The following is a 17709-nucleotide window of genomic DNA, read 5'->3' as shown; positions in this document are numbered from 1 at the left end:
ATTTAGTCTCAGGACCAAGATTACTGTTCTTGTCTTTCGTACTACATGCGACTTATGCCACATGAACAAGTCCATTACAGACTTCATTGTCAAGTAAAATTAATAAAGATGAAGTGCTCAGTATTCCAAGGAAAATTTCGCCTTTCATCACTTGGCACGTATTTGTAGCTTTGCAGTGTTTAATTTTAAAATCTAAAGAAATCTGCTTACAATTAGTAAGTGGCATGAAAAGGCTATCGGGCTTAATTATTTGCAGAATTACAATTTTCTGGTTAAGCAAAGTTGAGGAAATTAAAACAAATTTAAAACATTTAATTAAGCAAGTACATTTTGTTATAAGTTAATTTCTGCAGAACATTTATATAGACGAAGATAATTCCTTAATATGTTCAAATGGCAAAATTGATATTTTATTTCTTGCCTTTTTTCCATATTTTCTCTCAGGTGCCACTGGAGATGTCCAGACCTATCAAATCCGTACCACTCCAAACTCCACTACTGGTCCAGGAATGGTAATGGCATCATCCCCCATACTTCAGAGTCAGCCACAGAATGCTGAGGAAACCACTCGCAAACGAGAAATCCGCCTCATGAAAAACAGGTAGTTTTAGAACATAGAACAGTATAGATCCTTTGACCCATGATGTTGTGCTGATCTTTTAACCTACTCCAAGATCAGTCTATTGCTTCCCTCCCATATAGTCCTCCATTTTTCTTTTTATCAATGTGTCTATCTAAGTGTCTCTTAAATTACCCTAATATATCTGCCTCTTTCACAACCACTGGCAACATGTTCCACTCACCCACCACTGTGAAAAAACACATACCTCTGACATCCCCATTCCAGTACCCAAGTTCAGTCCTGATCTCCTGGTGTGTCCATTGAGCTTGTATTTTCGGAGATTGATATTTATGTATTTACTACGTGTGCAGTGAAATGCTCAGTTGCATGAACAACAACAGAAACTGAGGGCAGTTCACAAGTGTCACAACACATTCTGGCGCCAACATAGCATGTCCACAATCTGCAGGATGTTGAACTGCTAGACCCTCCAGAATATAGTAAAAACCAACAAGAGGAACACCAAAGTCTCCTCCCACCTCCCCCCCCTTTTGTGACATTTACCTGGACTGTTGCAGACAAAGTGCCCAAAGCATTGTTGAGGATACCTACCACCCAACCTGCAATCTCTTCCACCCACTGCCATCAAGAAGGAGATACAGAAGCATCAGGACTGGGATTGCCAGACTGGGTAAAGCTTCTTCCCTCAGGCTGTGAGACAAATGAATACCTTACCACCACCAAAGCCTCATCACTAGGACAATGAGATGTTTACTGTACTGCTTACCTGTGCTACATACTTCGCATGCATTTTGTATCAGAATCAGGTTTATTATCACCAGCAGGTGACGTGAAATTTGTTAGCTTAGCAGCAGCAGTTCAATACAATACACAATATAGAAAAAGAAAAAAAATTGCAGTATACGCAAAATCGTGCAAAAACAAATAGTATATATTTAAAAAGTGAGGTAGTGTCCAAGGGTTAGGAATCAGATGGCAGAGGGGAAGAAGCTGTTCCTGAATTGCTGAGTGTGTGCCTTCAGGCTTCTGTGCCTCCTACCTGATGGTAACAGTGAGGAAAGGGTATGTATGCCCTAGGTGCTGGAGGTCCTTAAAAATGGAAGCTGCCTTTCTGAGACACGGCTCCTTGAAGATGTACTGGGTACTCTGTAGGCTAGTACCCAAGATGGAGCTGACTAAATTTACAACCCTCTGCAGCTTCTCATGGTACATCTATAGAAGTTTTTCAGAATCAGGTTTATTACCACCAGCATGTGATGTGAAATTTGTTAACTTAGCAGCAGTAGTTCAATGCAATACATAATCTAACAGAGAAAAAAAATAGAATGAAAAATAAGTAAATCAATTACACTATATGTATATTGAATAGATAAAAAAGTGCAAAATCAGAAATACTGCATATTTTAAAAAAGTGAGGTAGTGTCCAAAGATTCAATGTCCATTTAGGAATCAGATGGCAGAGGGGAAGAAACTGTTCCTGAATCACTGCGTGTGTGCCTTCAGACTTCTGTACCTCTTACCTTATGGTAACAGTGAGAAAACGGCATGCCCTGGGTGCTGCAGTCCTTAATAATGGAAGCTACATTTCTGAGGCACCACTCCCTGAAGATGTCGTGGGTACTCTGTAGGTTAGTACCCAAGATGGAGCTTCTTTCAGTCCTGTGCAGTAGCTTCTCCATACCAGACAGTGAGTCTATTTGAGTATATTTGTTGACATACCAAATCTCTTCAAACTCCTAATGAAGTATAGTCGTTGTCTTGCCTTCTTTATAACTGGATCAATGTGTTGGGACAAAGTTAGATCCTCAGAGATCTTGACACCCAGGAACTTGAAACTGCTCCCTCTCTCCACTTCTGATCCCTCTATGAGGATTGGTGTATGTTCCTTCGTCTTGCCATTCCTGAAGTCCACAATGGGCTCTTTTGTTTTACTGAAGTTGAGTGCCAGGTTGTTGCTGCAACACCACTCTACTAGTTAGCTCCTGTACACCCTCTCCTGTCACCACCTGAGATTCTACCAACAATGGTTGTATCATCAGCAAATTCATAGATGGCATTTGAGTTATGCCTAGCCACACAGTCATGGGTATATAAAGAGTAGAGCAGTGGGCTAAGCACACACCCCTACGCTGCACCAGTGTTGATCATCAGCGAGGAGGAGATGTTATCACCAATCTGCACAGATTGTAGTCTTCTGGTTAAGAAGTCGAGGAATAATTTTGTTTATGTGCAGTGTGAGATACATGTTTCGTTGGGTGTAACATGGTCCAGAGGGACGTAGTTTCATTTGTTTGTACAGTATATATGTACAATCAGATGAGAATAAACCTGAACCTGATCCCTCACTCCCTGCAGTGTTCCGAAAACCGTCTCTAAAAAATAATGAAATTTGAGCCTCTCCCTCAACAGATGTTGCATCTGGTCACCATCTTGACCAGAAGCCTTTGCAACCATTTGGGCTTTCCCCCATGTGGTCTGATTTCTTTCTACATTTGAAAGATGTGCTGATTGATAATTGACCAGTGTAAATTGCCCCAAGTGTAGGTGGCTAGTGTATTTGATAGGAATGTGGAGAGAATATAGATTAGGGGATCAATTTATAGGTAATGGGATATGCTCTCTGAGCTGCTATTGACTTAATTGGTTGAACATCTTATTATATTTTAAGGAAATATTTCAATATGGAAGGGTCCTTGCTGTTTAATCTATCTTGACCACAAATAATTGTATATACCCCAATTAAATTTCCCCATTGTAAATAAAACAGCCTTGCCTGGACAAGTTCTTCTAACTCAAATGCTCCAGCCAGTTAATACTCTTGTAGATCACCTCTGATTCATTTAGAGATACAGCACAGTAATGGGCCCTTCTAACCCCATGAGCCCACGGTGCCCAGTTACACCCATGGGATTCATTAACCTACTAATCTATACTTCTTTGGGATGTGGGAGGAAACCGGAGCATCCAGAGGAAACCCACTTGGAGAACATACAGACTCCTTACTGACAGTGGTGGGAATTGAACCCAGGATGCTGACGCTGTAACAGTGTTATGTTTGCTAAGATGTACTGGTTGGTGGGTTAATTGGTCATTGTAAATTGTCCATAAATTGTCCTGTGGGTTAAATCAAGGTGTTGCCTGATAGCAATGCCTATCCACATTGTATCTCAATAAATAAATAAACAGACAAACAAACAAACACACACACAATCCTTTAGATATAGTCTGTTTAATGTTGTCTGAAGTTCTTTCATCGTTTCCACTTTTACATTCCATTCTTCAGCCAGAAAGAAAGCAAAAAAAATGACTACATGTCTCTGTAATGACCGTATTCACCTATCTTTCTGCCCACATAAATCTGTAAACATGCAGTCCAAGATCTCTTTCTCCTTTTTCACCCAGTATCCTCTTTGTTATATTCCATTTCATCCTTTTGTTCTCTCCAAATACATTATTATACTTCTGGGTTGAATTCCATTAAGTGTTTTTTGTTTAAAGTCTCTAACCAGTCAGTAGATAGCTGCATGCAGACTAATTTTCTTCTTCAAAGCCACAACACCATCAATTTTATATCATATTCAGAACAGCATAGAAATGGATCCTTCAGTCACTGAATCTGCAACCATTGCCACGTACCCATTTGTACAAATCCTGCAGTAATCTTGCTTTTATTCTGTCCAGATTCCCACCACTCCCTGTAGATTCTTCCCTCAGCTATGCAGTGAGAGCAATTAACACTGGCCAATTAACAAGTCCCTGAAATATGGGAGGAAACCAGGACAACTGGAGAAAGTCTGTGCTATCACAGGGAGAACATGCAGATCCCAGACAGACAGCCCCTTAGGTCATGATTGAATCCAGGTAGATGAAGAAGAAAAACATCATCCTTGTTTGGTGTGCCACTCCATCTTCAAATATAAATGCAATTTTTCTATGTCCAGATTATCAGTGATCTGGAAAGTAAAATAAAAAATCTAGTATTGCATACACACAAAATGCTGGTGGAAACCCTTCATTGACTGTACTTCCTATAGATGCTGCCTGGCCTGCTGTGTTCCACCAGCATTTTGTGTGTGTTGCTTGAATTTCCGGCATCTGCAGATTTCCTCATGTTTGCGTAGTATTGTATACTTTCTTTTAATCAATGCAACTACTGTTGACCACATGACTTTCTGGCATTAAGTCAGTATTGTATCTGTCTTGCTACTCTTGGATTTCATTCACATTTACTTTTCTGATCATTTTAGCTTTTGGATAATTGAGAAGTTCCTTTTGTAATCCATGTGCAGTAACATCAAATACATTGCACTTAATGATTCGTTTTATCCCTTATCAAAGCCATGCTAGTCATCCTTGCTGAAACTGCCTTTCTAAATGATTTTATTCTGCCACTCAGAATGTTTTTTCAGTAATGCTGATCATGTACATGATGCCAACAATTTGCCATTGATGTTAAGTTTATTCATCAGGATTTGCTGCTTTCTTTAAACATTGAGAAGAAAAAGAATGATGCAGAAGTAGCTTCCTCCTCCCCCACCACCAATTCTCTGTATAGCTTTCAATTTGCCAAGTGGTAAATCTTCATTTCTTGGATTAAAAGGGTGTTTCATTCATCTATGGATAAAAATATAGCTGGCCGTTAGAGGAGTTTGATGCCAACGAGAACATGTTCTAATTAAGCAGCCATGTGGTTCAAGATTTCCCAAGACATTTCACAGGAAAGGTATTTTAACAATATTCCATATTAGCCACACAAGGTTATGAGCAATTTGGGTGAAAATTATAGATTTTGCGGAAGAGTTGAGAGGAAATGATGAGGTAGATAATTAAAGAGTGAAATTAGAGCTGAAGGCCCGGCAGTAATGGTTGGTTGAAATGTGCAAGAAACCAGAGTTGAAAGAGGATACAGAACTTCTGGATAGAGGTGTTGGGAGAGAGTATTGGATGCAGCAGTTGCGACAGCATGCATCTTTGCTTAAGGTGGGATAAAGAAAGAGTTTGAGAAAGTTGCTTGTGAGGACTGATGACATCTTCATTCCATTTCAGGGAAGCAGCAAGGGAGTGTCGTCGTAAGAAAAAAGAGTATGTGAAATGTTTGGAAAACCGGGTTGCTGTGCTGGAAAATCAGAACAAGACGCTTATTGAAGAACTCAAGGCACTCAAGGACTTGTACTGCCATAAATCTGACTAGCACGCCCCTGTCATTCTTGTAACTGAGAAACAGACTTGCCCCAAAAGACGATCGGCATGAGCTGGGCGACTCTGCTACCTTTTCTAATTTCTCTCCTGCACAGGAGAAAAAAAAGCAAAACTGCACGGATGCAGTTCAGGCAGCTGCATGCCCATGCACCAGGAATCGCGTATTGGATCGCAGGATCAACCTGGTCTCATCTATCTTGTTTGGAACTCAAAACAACCTGGAGCCTGGTTTGGACAATTGGTTTTTTTTTCCACATGAACGATTTTATATAAAGACTAACTTATTGGTACAAAAAATTATTGTCTAGTGTGACCAGGAAAAATCACAAGCAAAATTTTAGTTTAGTGTGATAATTTACCCGAACATACCACTTCATATTTTCCTTCTCCTCGTTGATTAGAGCACAGTGTTTTGCAATCATACCTTCAGGCAAAGTATTATCTTGCATCTTCAGCCATGGCCTTGTCTTTGAAGCACCTACAGGCCAATGTTATTCAAGGTGCACACTTTTGAGGCAGAACAGATGACTATATTGTCCCTTACTCAACTGTGCCACTTGTAGAATACTTGATTGCAGCCCAGCAACAGTATAAAACCACACCAAGCAATTTGGTAAGCCCACGCTGAGGCTGAAACTCCTTTTTAACCAGAGAGTAGTGAATGTCAAGCGCCTTAACTGCTTTGCTTACCGGCCGTTTCAATTAGTCTTCTTTTATTTTTAAAACTTAGTATGAATTTTAAGAGTTGTTGGTTTGCATTATGTATCTATTATAGATCTTTCTCTTCCTTTCTCTTTCTCTTTAAATGGTGGTGTGATCAAGCCAGACTTTTCTGTCAATGAAATTGAACTGACTGAACTTAATGGCCAAAGGAAGGTGAGGCTAGAAGGAATGCTAGTTTTGTATTTATCATTCAGTGAAGAAGTATGTGATGGATCGAACCATAAAACCAATTAATACTGTAAAGCAATACCCATGGTGATGTGGGTGGAACGAGCTGTTTATTTTGAGCAGGGTGGGAAAGAATAATTATGTAAAACTGGTCACCTTGTTGAATGCCTTTGCACTGTATTAGTAACACTTTACATTTTTATACTGTATATATATTTCTATAAGCAGTGTGAACTCTGCAAGGGAAAAGGAAACTAAAATAAGACCAAGGACTTATGCAAATCTGTGGATGCACTCTGTATGGAGAGCAATGCTGTTCTGTTAATCTAAGATTCAGCATCTTTTCCCCACTCCGTCAAATAAATTAGTCCAGTGCAAGTTTTAAAAGAGTGATGTGCTTCTTCAAATATTTCTTTTTAAAGGTTCAAAGTAGAATTTTATTATCAAAATACTGTACTTATATGTCACCATATACGACCCTGAGATTCATTTTCCTGTGGACATAGCAAATCTATAGAATAGTAACTGTAACAGGATCAATGAAAGATCAACCAGAGTGCGGAAGACAACAAACTGTGCAAACGCAACTATAAATAAATAGCAATAAATAAAGAGAACATAAGATAAAGAGTCCGTAAGGTGAGATCATTGGTTGTAGGAACATTTCAAGGAGGGGAAAGTGATTGTAGTTATCCTTGTCTATTCAAGAACCTGATGGTTGAGGGGTTGTAACTGTTCTTGAATGTGGTGGTGTGAGCCGTGAGGCTCTAGTACCTTTTACCTAATGGCAGCAGTGAGAAGAGAGTATGAGGTTGGGGGGGGGGGGTGGAATTTCTGATGATGGCTGCTGCTTTCTGATGACAGTGTTTCATGTGAATGTGCTCAGCAGTTGGGAGGGCTTTACCCATGATGTACTGGGCCAAATCAACGATCTTTTGGAGGATTTTCCATTCAAAGGCATTGGTATTTCCATACTAGACTGTTGTGCAGCCAGTCAATATACTCTCTACTACACATCTATAGAACTTTGTCAACATTTTAGATGTTATGCCAAATCTCTGTAGATTCCTGAGGATGTCAAGATGCTGCCATGCCTTCTTCGCAATTACACTTCCATGCTGGGTCCAGGACGGGTCCTCTAAAATCATAACACCTGGGAATTTAAAGTTACTATCCCTCTCCACTTTTGACCCTCTGATGAGGACTGGCTCATGGACCTCCGGTTTCCTCCTGAAGGTGATGTACAAATTGGATAAACCATGTAATGCAAGGTATTGAATGAAAAGACTCGTGCAACAGTCCATACAAACTTAAGTGTTCTGAGCAGGCATGCGTTTTTGTCATAACAGTTCATCAATGTCTTGCTACTGGACATGACGTTAGCATGTTCTAATTATGCAATTCTGCTATGTAAAGAGGAGTAGCTTTGACTAAGGACAAAGTCTACCATAAACTTAACACGAAGCAGTCAGTCTTGGTATAGTTAGGTTTATTGTTGGCCACTACATGACTTGAAAATGTTCAAACTACTTTAGTGTAGAATATTTAAACTGTTCTATGAGAAAATTGCAAAAGGAAAAAAATAAAAGATTAAGCATGCATTATATAATATCATCTCCTTGGGGCAATGACCTAAGTGCTTTATGCAGTCAATGAAGTACTGTGCTGAAGTATAATCATTGTTTTACAGGAAAAATCTTGCAGCCAACCTACTGAAATATGATAATGACCAGGTAAATTATATTAGTACTATAGATAAAGGGATGAGTTCCTTAGTGAGAAATCCCTTTTCAAATAATGCCATGGGGTTTTTTGTTTGCTATCCTGATTGAACCTCTGTTTAATACATTAGTTGAAAGAAATTATATCTGGCAACAAAGTATTATAACAGTATGGCAATGCAGTGTCAGTTTAGTGTGTGTGTTATGTAGTGGGATGTGAGCACATGACCTTAGGATTCAAGAATAAAGATGGAACCATGAAGCTGTGACTGACTTCTGCAAAACATTTAAGTTTGGGCACTAATCTTGATGGGTGTGTATTGACAGGATATTGGGAATACATCTGATTTAGTTAATGGTAACGGTATAGGATTGTTTGCACCTCTTTAAGAGGGTAACAAATGTATTGATTTAATTTATCTTTTGAAAGTGGCACTGCTATGTACTATTTTTCATTCTATCATTTTCCCTGGGATCTCCTGAATTCACAGCATTCTGAAAATATTAGTTGCTGAAATACAGCTGATACATTTTGGAGCAATTCAGTGATGGAGAAGTGAGAAAGAGACAGAGTAATGTCAAGAAGACATGGTTGGGGGTGATCTTAACAGGTTTGGAATAGTGCATATTAAGCTCAGTACCTCACACAAAGAACTCCTTAATCTCTTCTCAGAAGCCAGTCCAAATGTGAGCAATTACCTTTGCCTTCTTTAACACTAGCTGGGGGAAAGTGTTGAACATTCTTTAAAATTCATTGCTGCAGATCTGCATTTTAGAAATCCATGACTCAGTGGCTTCATTGAACCTATTTTCTGCATCATAACAACCTGCCGCTGCCCCCTTTTCCTCCCTTTCTCCCATACACATACCAAGAGTCAAAGTTTACAACAGTGTAAACTGTTTACTGTAAACTGAGTAAACATCACTCCAACAAAGCCAAGCACAAAAATTAATCTTCATCTTGTATCAGCCACTTATTTAAAATGGAATAAGAGACTGTCATCTCAGGCCAAGTCACTTAAGTGTGAATCAACTACTTTTAAAATACAGTCATTTTGTAGTTAGGCAATTTAATCTCACTAAATGGTGGTGTCAGCATTGCATTTAAATGTGATGGTTTATTTTTTAACAATACAGTATTAACTTACGAATAGAATTCAGAGACTAAGTGGGATAATGCCATCAGTTAGTAGATTGTAGATAGATGTACAAAAGCATAAACAGAAAAACATTGTAAGGTGAATCTTATAAGAGAGAAAATGATATAGGAATGGAATATCAGGGCTTACGATCCTGGTAAGGTCATCAAAAAGGAACCATTCAAACTGGGGATGTATAAGAGGCTATCCGTGGAGAAAAGCTATGACCACTTTTGGTTTCTCGGGCTGGAGAAGTTGGAGGTGGAATTGAGTTTACCCCGTAAGAATCTGTAACCAAAAATCAGAATCTTAAAATAGAGTTGTTGAAGTGGTAGTCAGTGAGCCCAAAAGTTTGAAAAGAAGACCGCCATATCCAGCGGGCAGTGGAGTGAGAGGTAGCAGAATGCTAGGGCATTGGCTCAACACGCTTAGGTGGAAACGGGATGAGGCAAGGTAGGCTTACCTGTGTTAATTGAGGAAAGGTATGTGTGTGAGGCCGGTTTTCTGTGCTCAGTGTCAGATGTGGGAGGTCCTGGAGACTCCCAGCCTCCCAGATGGCCAAATCTGCACCAGGTGTATCGAGCTGCAGCTCCAAAGGGACTGAATCGGAACTGGAGATGCAGCTCAATGACCTTCGTATGGTCAGGGAGAGCGAGGTGATAAAAGGAATTCCAAGCAGGTAGTCACACCGGGGCCACGGGAGACAGACAGGTGGGTCACAGTTGGGAAGGGGAAGAGTCAGGTACCAGAGAGTACCCCTGTGGCTGTACCCCTTGACAATAAGTACTCCTGTTTGAGTACTGTTGGAGGGGGACAGCCTAACTGGGGGAAGCAACAGTGGTCATGCTTCTGGCACAGAGTCCGGCCCTGTGGCTCAGAAGGGTAGGGAAAGGAAGAGGAAGACAGTATTGATAAGGGACTTTATAGTTAGGAGGTTAGACAGGCGATTCTGTGGACGCAAGAAAGCAACTCGGTAGTTTGCCTCCCAGGTGCCAGGGTCCGGGAGGTTTCAAATCGCATCCAAGATATCCTGCAGTGGGAGGAGAACAGCCAGAGGTCGTGGTCCATATTGGTACCGATGACATAGGTAGGAAAAGGGAAGAGGTACTAAAAAAAGACTACAGGGAGTTAGGAAGGAAGTTGAGAAGCAGGACACAAAGGTAGTAATCTCGGGTTTACTGCCTGTGCCACACGACAGTGAGAATAGGATGAGGTGGAGGATAAATGTGTGGCTGAGGGATTAGAGTAGGGGGCAGGGATACAGATTTCTGGATCATTGGGACTGCTTTTGGGGTAGGTGTGACCTGTACAAAAAGGATGGGTTGCACTTGAATCCCAGAGAAACCACTATTCTGGCGGAAAGGTTGGTCACCAGTGCAGTGCCTCAGGGATCTGTTCTGGTACCCTTACTCTTCGTGATTTTTAAAAATGACCTGGATGAGGAAGTGGAAGGATGGGTTAGTAAATTTGCTGATGACACAAAGGTTGGGGGTGTTGTGGGGTATAGTGTCAGAGGTTACAGCGGGACATTGATAGGATGCAAAACTGGTCTGAGAAGTGGCAGGTAGAGTTCAACCCAGGTAAGTGTGAAGTGTTCGTTTTGGTAGGTGAATTTTGATGGCAGAATATAGTATTAATGGTAAGAGTCTTGGCGGGGGGGGGGGATGTCGCGTGATGACGTAGGATTGAGACGTTGGGAATCCAGCTCCCTCGTAAAGAGTAATGAAATAGGGTTTAAATGAAGAAGAGTTAACAAATATCTACTAGAAACTATTTTTAAGTAACTCAGGATTATCTTTTGATATGGCTCCTAAACCGAAACAGAAGAAAGCTACTACTTTGAAGACTGCACAAATCGGCGGGGAAAAAGGCCTAACAGTATCAGCGAAGCCTCAGACTCAAGTTGGATCTCCTCCTGGAGAAGTGCATGGCACTTCTGATGATGCGGGACAGGAAGTTGCAGCAATGTCGGCGGTCTCTAAAAAGAAACGGCAAGAACAACGCATGCGCGAAGAAACTAGTATGCATGAACAGATATTAACAAAAGTAATAAAACTACAAATTTTGCGAGTTTCACGTGTACAATCATGGCGATTGCCATGACCGGTAAAATGGACGGGGGTAATGTTGTGTTTTTTTTATTCGCGACATTAGTGGGGGGGGGGGGTGTTTTTTTTTCTTATATATTAGTTATCTTTCTTCTATTTTTCTTCCTTTTTGCCTGGATGGTTCGGGAGAAACTCATAGCAACATGGAGAATTTTAAAGAGTTCCCAAGGTATAATGAATGATTAATTTACTTAATTTTTTAAGTTTTAATGTTAATGGAATTAATGGAACTGTGAAAAGAAAAAGAGTTTTAACATATATTAAGAAAATGAAAGGAGATATAGCTTTTTTACAAGAAACACATTTAACAGAACCGGAACATAAGAAATTAAAGAGGGATTGGGTTGGAAATGTCATTGCAGCTTCATTTAATTCAAGATCGAGAGGAGCTGCAATTTTGGTTAATAAATCTTTACCAATTAAAATACAAAATGTAATAATTGATTCTGTGGGGAGATATGTGATTATACATTGTCAAATTTTTTCAGAATTATGGACTTTTATGAACATTTATGCACCAAATGAAAATGATGCAAAATTCATACAAGAAGTTTTTTTGAACTTGGCTGATGCACATGATAAAATATTAATAGGTGGAGATTAGATCCAGTTTTGGATAGGTCAACTAAAGTTACTACAAAATCAAAAGTAATAAAACTAACTTTATCATTAATGTAAGACTTAAACCTGATTGATATATGGAGAAGAATTAATCCAAGAGAAAGAGATTGTTCATTTTATTCAAATAGACATAAAACTTACTCAAGGATTGATTTTTCAAAAAATAATCAAGATAGAGTGAAAAGTGTGGAATATAAAGCAAGAATACTGTCAGATCATTCCCCCTTGATAATGACAATGATAATGATGGATAAGGAGGAATCGATTTATAGATGGAGATTTAATTCAATTTTATTAAAAAGTGAAGATTTTTGTGATTTTATGAAAAAACATTGTTTTTGGATACAAATTTACATTCAGTTGAGGATAACATTGTATTATGGGAAGCGATGAAAGCATATTTAAGGGGTCAGATTATGTTATACATCTAAAATTAAGAAGGAATACATGGCAGAAATAGATCAATTGGAAAAAGATATAAAGTTAGAAAAAGAATCTCAAAGATATATGACAGAAGAAAAACGAAGACAACTTGTTAATAAAAAACTACAATATAATACACTCCAGACATATCGTACAGAAAAAGTAATTATGAGAACTAAACAGAAATATTACAAATTAGGCGAAAGATCACATAACATTCTTGCTTGGCAGTTGAAAACAGAACAGGCTTCTAAAACAATAAATGCAATTAGAACTAGTGTAAATAAGGTAACTTATAAACCTTTAGAAATTAATGAAACTTTAAAAAAAATTTATACTGAACTATATCAATCAGAATCACAAAATAAGATTGCTGAGATAGATAAATTTTTATCACAAATAACCCTTTCAAAATTAAATTTGGAAGAACAGAAAGGAGTAGATATGCTATGTACATTAAAAGAGGTTGAAGAAGCTTTAGGATCACTTCAGAGTAATAAATCCCCAGGAGAAGATGGTTTTTCTCCTGAATTTTATAAAAAATTTAAAGATTTATTAATTCCTCCTTTTATGGAATTAATATACCAAGTGGAAAGAATGCATAAACTTCCCCAATCTTAATTAACAGCGATCATAACAGTATTGCCAAAAAAAGATAGAGATCCTTTAAAACCAACATCATATAGGCCTATTTCTTTGTCGAATACAGATTATAAAATAATAGCAAAAATTTTAGCTAATAGAATATCTAAATATTTACCAAAATTACTACATATGGATCAAACAGGTTTTATTAAAAACAGACAATCGTGGATAATATAACCCGGTTACTTAGTATAATTCATTTGGCACAAAAAAGAGAGGGAATGAGTGTGGCAGTTGCTTTGGATGCAGAAAAAGCATTTGATAGTTCGGAATGGGATTTTTTATTTAAGGTATTAGAAAAATATGAGTTAGGAAAATCTTTTATACAATGGATTAAAACCTTAAATACTAATCCTCAAGCTAATATAGTTACAAATGGTCAGATTTCAACACCATTTTGCTTAACGAGGTCAACTAGACAAGGCTGCCCATTATCACCTGCTTTATTTGTATTGGCAATAGAACCATTAATTAGAACAGATTCAGACATTGGGGGCTTTAGAGTTAATCAAGAAGAATATAAGATTAATTTATTTGCTGATGATGTTTTGATTTATTTAACAAACCCATTGCAATCTTTGCAAAGATTATCTTTTAGATTGAGAGACTATGGGAAAGTATCAGGGCAAAAATTAAATTGGGATAAAAGTGAAATTTTACCCCTTACCAAAGGAAATTATAATCAATGTCGATTAGTAACTCAATTTTGATGGTCAAAAAATGGGATAAAATATTTAGGTATTAGAGTTGATAATGATGTAAAAAATTTATATAAACAAAATTATTTGCCATTATTAAAAAAAAGAGGATCTTGATAAATGGATGATGTTACCAATAACATTAATAGGTAGTTAATGCTGTAAAAATGAATATATTTCCTAGATTGCAATATTTATTCCAAACTTTACCAATACAATTACCTCAGATGTTTTTTCAAGAACTGAATAAATATGTAAGGAAATTTCTTTGGAGAGGAAAGATGTCAAGAATATCATTGAAAAAATTGACATGTAAATTTGATTTAGGAGGGTTACAACTTCCAAATTTTAAGAATTATTATAAAGCAAATCAACTTAGATTTATTGCATCTTTTTTTGATGAAGAAAAACCGGCGTGGATTAGAATAGAATTAGATAAGATAGGAGAAAACATACCAGAAGATTTTATATATAAATGGGAATCCAAATGAATACGGGAAAAAAAAAGAATCTCCTATATTAAGACACTTGATTGATTTATGGAATAAGGTAAATGTGGACGATGAGATAAAGAAATCTTTACTAGCAAAAAGAACTTTAATTCAAAATAGACTTATTCATTTTACAATGGATAATAAACTTTTACATAATTGGTTCCAAAAAGGGATTAAATATATAGGTGATTGTTTTGAAGGAGGTATATTGATGTCATTTGATCAATTAAAAAATTAATATAAAATATCAAATAACACTCTTATGTTATTTTCAATTAACGGCTTATTTACGAGAAAAGCTGGGACAAACAATGTTGATGCCAAAACCTAGTGAAATAGAAATATTAATTCAAAATGGAAAAATTTTAAAATTTACATCTTGTATGTATAATTTGATTCAAAAGCAGACAATTAAATCAGGAATTCATAAATCAAGACAAAAATGGGAATCTGATTTGAATGTTAAAATTGATGGAAAAACCTGGTCAAGATTATGTTCTGATAGTATGAGAAATACAATAAATGTTTGACTTAGATTAATACAATATAATTTTTTACATCAATTATATATAACACCACAGAAAATAAATAGATTAAATTCAAATATGTCTGACCAATGTTTTCGATGTAATCAAGAAATTGGTACTTTTTTACATTCTACTTGGTCTTGTTTTAAAATCCAACCATTTTGGATAAATCTAAGACTTTTATTGGAACAAATTACTGGAGTACAACTCCCACATAGTCCAGTATTATTTTTATTAGGAGACATTGAAGGGACAATACTGAAACTTAAATTGAATAAGTATCAGAAAAAATTTATAAAAATTGCATTGGCAGTAGCCAAAAAAGTTATCACAGTTATTTGGAAATCTGATTTATATTTAACTATGGATCGTTGGAATAATGAAATACATAGTTGTATTCCACTTGAAAAAATTACATACAATCTAAGAAATTAACAATGATATATTTTTGAAAATTTGGCTCCCATGCCTACAAAAGATAAGATTAAATACATAGGTCCTTTGAAGATAAAATTATAAAGTAATTGGGGAAAGTAAAAATAAATATTAAAATTATTTTGAACTCCATGGAGCATGTGGGGATCCTCCGATATCCAGGCAATCTTTCTCTTCTTTCTTTCTTTAGATAAGGGTTAAGGGGGAGGGGGAGGGTTAATATTATTTTTCTCACTATTTCATCATTCTTTTATTCTTGTAATTTTCTAAAATTTAATAAATAAATAGAGTCTTGGCAGGGTGGAGGATCCAAAGGATCTTGGGGTCCGAGTCCATAGGATACTCAAAGCAGCTGCGCAAGTTGACTCTATGGTTAAGGAGGTGTATGGTGTACTGGCCTTCAATCGTGGAATTGAATTTAGGAGCCAAGAGGTAGTGTTGCAGCTATATAGGACCCTGGTCAGACCCCACTTGGGTACTGTGCTCAGTTCTGGTTGCCTCACTACAGGAAGGATGTGGAAACCATAGAAAGCGTGCAGAGGAGATTTACAAGGATGTTGCCTGGATTGGGGACCATGCCTTATGAAAACAGGTTGAGTGAACTTGGCCTTTTCTCTTTGGAGTGACAGAGAATGAGAGGTGACCTGATAGAGGTGTACAAGATGATGAGAGGCATTGATCGTGTGGATAGTCAGAGGCTTTTTCCCAAGGCTGAAGTGTTTGCCACAAGAGGACACAGGTTTAAGGTGCTGGGGAGTAGGTACAGAAGAGATGTCAGGGGTAAGGTTTTTACTCAGAGAGTGGTGAGTGTGTGGAATGGGCTGCCGGCAATGGTGGTGGAGGTGGATATGATAGGGTCTTTTAAGAGACTTTTGGATAGGTACATGGAGCTCAGGAAAAATAGAAGGCTATATGTAAGCCTAGTAATTTCTAAGGTGGGGACATGTTCAGCACAACTTCGTGGGCTGAAGGGTCTGTATTGTACTGCAGGTTTTTTATGTTTCTAAAATTAAACAAAAGGAACACTGCAGCTAAAAAGTAAACTGTTACCTATCAGAAAGGTAACAGTTAATCTTACGCAAGAGTAGAAGTCTGCATGGACAGGAAATTAAAATAAAACAAAGGTTTGGGAATACTGAATGGCTCTAGCAATATTATCTCACTTTACTGCAACATTGGGTATTTAGAAGTAGTTTGCTTAATCAGGGACTTGAGAGACAGAAGATCAGTAGTGGCGGTGGGGAATGAGTAAAATCAGAATAAACAATAATGAGTTTGGTGAACAACTATTAGCTTTTCCTTGGAGGAAGATTGTCATCTTATTACACAGCACAGAGGGTGGCTATATCACCCATACCTGTGTCACCACTGAAACCTCTCCCGTTGGTTTCACTTCTCAGCTTTTTGCCTGTAGTCCAGACGGATTATTTTTATTGCAAGTACTATTAAACTCTCTTGCACTGTAGATTTTCATAATTTCAGATTGTATTGTTACACCTGCAGCCCCCTCCTTTGTGAGAATCGCAAGATCACTATTGGGTTGGGTCAGACCCAGGAAATGAGAGAGAGATTTGTGGAATGTCTCATTCCCCCGGCGATATAAAGCTATGGGACACGGCCATTGTCTCTTGAAGACGAACTTGTGGATTGAAATACTGTGCTACGTGGAAGCCCTCAGGCAAAGTGGGCTGGTTGAGGGAGGGATTGCATCACCCCCAACCTGATTGACATCTGCGACCCTGTGAGTCAGGATAAAAGAGGGTCTGTGGGAACAACCCCTCAGGCGCACCAGAAGAAACGCTAGCGATCCCATAATAGCGGAAGCCATTGGAAGGAGGCCACGTGCGTTCGGTTCCGTTTGCCTGGAACTGGTGGCTTGTACCACAGAAAATGGCTTTTAGCTAACAACGGGGAAACCAACTCCCCACGACTCGAAGGATTGGCATCATAAAAGACCTGGGCAAGTTTAACCCATCTCTCACTTAAACCCAAAAGCTGCAGCTTGAACAAACTAACAGTGACTTTTATATTTCCATCGGACAATACATTAACCCCTAGACAACGATAGAGCAATTTCTTATTGATTATTATTATACCCGTGCTTTTAGATTTAGTATTGACAACGTATATTATCTGTATGTTTGCATTAATCTTAATTTTGTGCTCCTTTATCAATAAATACTTTTAAAAATAGTACCATCAGACTTCAACGGACCTCTCTATCT

At 37.9% G+C, this 17709-nt stretch overlaps 1 protein-coding gene across 1 annotated transcript in view; it reads left to right on the top strand.

The window, feature by feature from the left end:
* creb1b (cAMP responsive element binding protein 1b) overlaps nt 1-7060 on the top strand; it is a 116142-nt gene extending 109082 nt beyond the window's left edge. The window contains exons 7-8 of the mRNA XM_059967320.1: nt 445-601; nt 5630-7060. Of these exons, the coding sequence (XP_059823303.1) occupies nt 445-601; nt 5630-5774 (302 nt within the window). The 3' untranslated portion in view covers nt 5775-7060. The remainder of the gene's footprint in view (nt 1-444; nt 602-5629) is intronic.
* The last annotated feature ends 10649 nt before the right edge of the window (nt 7061-17709 follow it).

Source organism: Hypanus sabinus, chromosome 4 (assembly GCF_030144855.1).
Source record: "Hypanus sabinus isolate sHypSab1 chromosome 4, sHypSab1.hap1, whole genome shotgun sequence".
NCBI classification, from domain to species: domain Eukaryota; kingdom Metazoa; phylum Chordata; class Chondrichthyes; order Myliobatiformes; family Dasyatidae; genus Hypanus; species Hypanus sabinus.
The sequence above is the reverse complement of the archived record's forward strand: the minus strand, read 5'-3'. Positions and strand labels throughout refer to the sequence as shown.